This window comes from Otolemur garnettii, unplaced genomic scaffold, assembly GCF_000181295.1.
Source record: "Otolemur garnettii isolate 467f Iridium unplaced genomic scaffold, OtoGar3 scaffold00167, whole genome shotgun sequence".
NCBI classification, from domain to species: Eukaryota; Metazoa; Chordata; class Mammalia; order Primates; family Galagidae; genus Otolemur; species Otolemur garnettii.
The window spans coordinates 219,231-225,061 of record NW_003852562.1 but is presented as its reverse complement, the minus strand read 5'-3'; the positions used below and the strand labels follow the sequence as shown (position 1 = coordinate 225,061).

The window sequence follows — 5,831 nt, the reverse complement described above, 5'->3', positions numbered from 1 at the left end:
TCAAGTGATCCTCTTGCCTCAGCCTTCCAGAGTGCTGGGACTATAGGGATGAGCCACTGAGTGTGGTCTCTGCATGTTTTTAAGAGGAATAATCTTAAATGTTAGATGTTAGTAAATACCTGGTAGTGTTTGTTAAAATGCAGATTCTTAAGTACCAGTGAACCAAGCCTACCAGATCTGACCTTGGGGAAATGGCCTGCATTGTAACAACACCCCATCACCACCACCACCAATCCTGAAGTTAGTTTTTTGTATATGGGACATGCTGCCCCTTTTAGAGTCAAACTGGTAGCTGCAGGGACAAGGGAGTAACCTCAATGAGTCATGTAGGTGGGGTGGGGAACATGGGCAAAGGGGAGCTGATATCCCATGTTCCCTGGCCGGAGACTTTGTTGCCATCTTGGCATACTAGAAACAGATCTAGTATTGCCTATCTTTCGAACTTGTCAGAAGCTAGAAATTCAGAGAAGTTTAACTTCTTACAATTAAACAAGCAGCCATGAACAAACAGCTGCCCGGCAACTGGGACCCTCTGCCTTGGAGGGTTTTATCCACATGCTGTGAATGCTGGCAGCGTGCAATGCCACACACCATCAGGATCCTGGCCAGGTGACCTGTCACGAACTACAACTACATAGGACAACAGAACTGCAGACTCCCAAGGTCCCGTTGGGTCACTTGGGCCACTCCCAGACCACATCTCTCTTACCGGTGTCTCTTGCCTCTGCTGCAGTAACTGAATGTGTTTTGACTATGTGCACTGAGATACCCTACAAATACCCCAAACGCAACACATCCCCAAACAGAGCTGTCACCTTCCAGTGCCATCACTCCATGTGCCCTTTTCTTTGCCTTCTCTCAGCAAACATCAGTACTGTCTACCTACCTGCCAAACCCAGAAAACGAAGTGTCGCTCTTAATTCTGTGCCTTTCCTCACAACCCCTGTATTGGATCACCTACTGTGTCTTGCTAATTTTGCTACCACCTGTGGGAAAGCTACAAGCTGTCACCTTTCCTAGACCAGCTCCTTGCACCTTTTCCACTGTGAACATACGCTGCAAACCGTCTCAGGACCAGCCAACTTAATTTTACAAAGGAACTCTGGTTCTTCTTTTACAAGCTGAAGTCGACCTCACCGTTTCTTTTTGGCTCAGAGTTGCGTAATAAAATTCTCATATTTAGAAATAAGTTTGGAAACATGCATGAAGTGCAGGATCACAACTTTGAAAAAATATATAACTTTTTAACAATGGATCTTGTAACCACCTCTTTCTGTTAAAGTGGGGACTGAAGGAACAGCAAGTATAGAGATGGCCCTAACGGTCCTCTGTTGAAGAATTCCTAGCCTCAGATGTCTCTCACAGTCCACATGTAGACATGGGAATCTCTGATGGATGGAAACTCAAGAGCCCCAGAAAGAATTAGGATGAGCTGGGAACACAAGTCCCCATGCCCAACACACCTCAACACATTCTCTTCCAACGTTAAAGCAATTACTCCTACGGTCGAGGAAATGAAGAACCAAGCACTTGTTTGTAAGAGTGAGCATAGAACCTTTGTCAGAAGCTTCTTATTTCTTTATAGAATCTGCCAGACCCCCATAGATCCCAGTATTTTGGCAACCTCAAAGAAAAGCTATGTGATTTGACATGAAAGTTAGGCTATGCCTACAGTAATTTTTAAGTTTCCCAAATAAAATTTCTAGGAAATTAAATTCTTTATATAGTACTATCAAAAGTAGGAACATACATTTATTAAACAAAGGAAAAATGGATTACCGCTTTCAGGGTCAAAACTGAATATTTTCTTTAATGATAAAATGTATACATAAGAATATTTCAGTGAAATATAAAACAAGCATTTTTCTTCCTATGTTTTCAACAGTCTTTTCTAATACCCTTAAGGGAGGAAGAAATGAAAAATAAAGCAAAGACCTGCTAGTCTGTAACGAAAGATCCAGAAAGAAAAATTTACCTATTAGCTATCATTTCACTCAAGGGACTGTGAAGTACAAAAACACATCAATATATCAGCATCTCTCTATATCTAAGTTTGGATGGTGAATAAAGGAGGAAATTCTCTAAAATATCAATTCTGGCAGACACCACCTAGAAATAAGTGACAGTAATGCACATGGATACTAAAAATAGGAATGGAGGTGCAGTGTCTGTACTCAGTGACACAAGGCATTCATACACCTCCCCAACCTCAATTCACATAGACCTTTTTTGTAGCATACACTTTTTCCATAGACAGTGGAATATTTTCTGAGAACAAAGAGTGTAGGTCATGGAGGCAGTTTGTTCTGGCGGCGCTCTGGTCAGGGAGATCCAAGTGTGCATAGAGAGTGTGTGGCTGGTCTGTGTGGCTCGCCCTTTTGCTTCTGGTCTTTCCCTCTGCAGAAACTTTGAGCACATTTATCAGAAGGCAAACTGTGCCAGCTCTTTTGATAATGTTAGGTCTCTGGGTGGAGCTTTCAAAATCATTCTTTGTTCTACTTTTCCTGTATTGTCAAACTGTGCCCAATGGGTGGTCTAGAGTGTGAGTTTCAAACATGTGCTATTAATATGCCCAAAACTGTTGCTGCAAAAAAGAAAAAGAAATATGCATTAACTGAATCCCAGTCTGTTCTTACTCATAATGTCACAAAGGTGTCTTCCACATTCTAACACAACAGGCAGTTGCTTGTAAAACTATGTGAAATCTTCAGGTGAACGAACCTCCAGGTTTTAAATACACAGGTTTTTATTTATTGCTAATAAAAGTAATTAATTTCTTACAACAATTCTTAGAGAAAAATGACACAGAAAAAAGTATAGATAAACAATAAAAAAGACTAATTTTGTAATCCTTTCTTTCCTTCGCCCTGGTCTTCCTGTTGGAATACGGATTATCATTAGCAACAATACTATATCTGCAGGCACTCTATATTTTAACGTTTCTTCGTAAATATCTGTCTTTTGAATATTTTTCTCACAAATGTTTTTGGGAAGGTCACTATTCTCATTTTATACCCATAGATGTCACACGGTGATCATTAACAGTATCTCCCTTCAAAGGGCTGCTTCAGGGATGTGTTACATCATCTGCATCAAGTGTGCAGATTACCTGGCATATTATTTACCATGTGCTTGAAGGATGGTAGCTATCAGTAATGTACAAGAGTCCTAGGAATGACCATAAAGTTATCAGAAGTCCACTTTAAGCAGATCAATCTGGTTTGGGTCTTCCTCTGGAACTGAACAGTTCTCCCCCCCCCAAAATACAGATGTCATTATTTCCATGCGCTGGGGGTGCTCTGCCCTCCTCACCCCTGACTCTTAACCCTGCTCCTTGACTGGTTCCTGCTCTTTCCATCTTGGCACAGACTCCTCCAGGGGTATGGGCAGCCTGAGTGCTCCCAAGTCTAGATTGTACCATACATGGTCTCTGTCTGCATCCCTATGACACTAAACGCTGCATGAGGGCACAGATCATGTCTGTCTTTACATTTTCAGCACGATGCTGGAATGTAACGAGTGCTCAGTACACATCTACTATGGGAGGACACACAGTGTCTGAAGTCTGAAATCAACCAGGTTGGTGACTGGAGAAACAGGTTCTGAGTCATTATGAGAGAGGCTGCCAGCCTGAGATGGAGCCAGTTGAGGATGAGGATGGAGAAATGGGAGGTAATACTACAGAAGGTCTAACTGAGAGCAGGAGGTGGGGGGGGGCACTCAGCTCCAGAGGAAATCAGGTCCCGTCTTGTCACTTACAGTCAAGCTAGCAGAGCTGCATCCAGACTCAACGGACTCTGGACATCCAGATACCAGCTCTGCGGCACAGAGAACAAGAGCTTGGGTTAGCTGCATCTCCTTTTCACTCATCAGTGTAGAGCAACTTAGAAACCAGCACAGCTCACAGCCCCAGCCTTCCAACCAGAGGATTAACAACAAAACACAAATTAGGGGCCCCTGCCAGCTGCTAGCACAAAAGAAAAAGTCCAATCTGATCCATGGAGACCAGAAAACTTACCAGACAGTTGGGATGAGTTGTGCGTGTCTGGCCCAACACAGAATTGCAGTGATGGGGAAGAAACTTTGAGACTTTGGGCACAGCTGAAGGTAAATGAATCGAAATGTTCTGATTTGTTATGGTAGCTGCATCATAGGAAGGAATAACTTTAGAATAATACGTGACAGCACGGAAGGAGTTCAGAGAGAGGGCTGTGCTGGAAGTTCGCGTTTTATACAGATCACCAACAGTATTCTCTGAAGTGGAGGCTGACTGACCTTTAATAAGAAAGAAAACACATACCAGTCAGTGTACACAATCTGTAACTACTACTACTACTACCATATTTGAAATAGATTGTATCTCGTTTCTTCAAATCTGTGCTACCACTATGCCCAAGTGCTGATGAAAAACAAAGTGAACTTTTTAATAGTGCAAGACACACACTCTAAATTAGTATTTGGACGTCATTCAAGGATTTCAGAGAAGCAACATCCCTATGCCTTTTGATGGGTGTGTTTGGTTTTTATCATAAACCAAATGGACCATTCCCATGAAGCAAGGAAGGATACTGGAAGGAACAATTCCATTCAGCCATGAATCAAGTTTGGTTAATTTTCTATCACGCAAGTGGGTTAGTTATATCATTATGTATGTATATTCTACACAGTAAGTAGAAGAAAAAACTGAAATATATAATATTAACAATATCATCTAACACTGTAAATATTTATTTTCTTTTGGACAATATAATGAAATTTAAAAATATGATTTTATGTCTACTTTAAACATAAATATGTCTGAAATGTCTGTGAAAAATGATTTAAGCAAATGTGCACAGAGATGTATGAAGAGGAACACCAAAGGGCAAGCTGGTAAAGTCTAAACATGTCTGTGTTACTGGTCAGGATTAGCACAGAAACCTTGGGACCTGCGGTGGTCATTTAACTTCTCTTCCCTTCAATTTTCTAATGTGAAAAGTGAAATTGGTGAAAGTGAAATTTGGAAGACTTAACTGACTGCCACTCTTGCAGGCCACTTTCAAAAACAATTTGGCAACATGCAGTAAGAGCTATGCTCATGTTCCCTTCCCTGATTCTTTTATCACACACTTCCAGGAATCCAGCCCAAGAAAAAGTCTAAAAGACAGAAAATCCTATATATGGGAGTGTATTTCCTGTATCTCTTGCCCTAAACTGGAAATGCTAAATGTAGCAATTGGAATATGGCTAAGAAAATTGCTGGAAATAAATAATTTGAAAAAACTTTTAAAACCATTAAAATGGAGATGAAGCCACACATGGTGGCTCACACCTGTATTCCCAGCACTCTGGGAGGCCAAGGCAGGTAGATTGCTTGAGCTCAGGAGTTCGAGACCAGCCTGAGCAGGAGTGAGATCTGTCTCTAAAATTGGTCAGGTTTTGTGGTGGATATTTGTAGTTCCAGCTACTCAGGAGGTTGAGGCAAGAGGATCACTTTATCAAGAGTTTGAGGTTGCTGTGAGCTATGATGCCACTGTACTGTACTGAGGGGACAAAGTGAGAATCTGTCTCAAAAATAAATAAAATGGTGATGAGGACCATATAACAACAAATTAAAATATTTAAGACCCCAAAGCAGGAGACAAAATGGAATGTCCGGCATGATTTGTGCTATAGAAAAATGTACCTAGAGGGGAGGGTGGGTGGAGGGAGGGTGATTGGTGGGATCACGCCTATGGGTCATCCTATAAGGGTACATGTGAATCTCTCTAAATGTAGAATATAAATGTCTTAACACAATAACTAAGAAAAAGACATGAAGGCTATGTTAACCAGTTGGATGAAAGTATTTC

The 5,831-nt window shown here is 41.3% G+C and overlaps 1 protein-coding gene across 1 annotated transcript in view; it reads right to left on the bottom strand.

Moving 5' to 3' along the window:
• Positions 1 to 2,563: 2,563 nt before the first annotated feature.
• The window catches only part of LOC100951195 (spermatogenesis- and oogenesis-specific basic helix-loop-helix-containing protein 2), a 51,801-nt gene continuing 48,533 nt past the window's right edge, over positions 2,564 to 5,831 (bottom strand). Inside the window, exons 11-12 of the mRNA XM_012811592.1 lie at positions 4,019 to 4,275; positions 2,564 to 2,584 (exon numbers count right to left, since the gene is read on the bottom strand). Of these exons, the coding sequence (XP_012667046.1) occupies positions 2,564 to 2,584; positions 4,019 to 4,275 (278 nt within the window). The remainder of the gene's footprint in view (positions 2,585 to 4,018; positions 4,276 to 5,831) is intronic.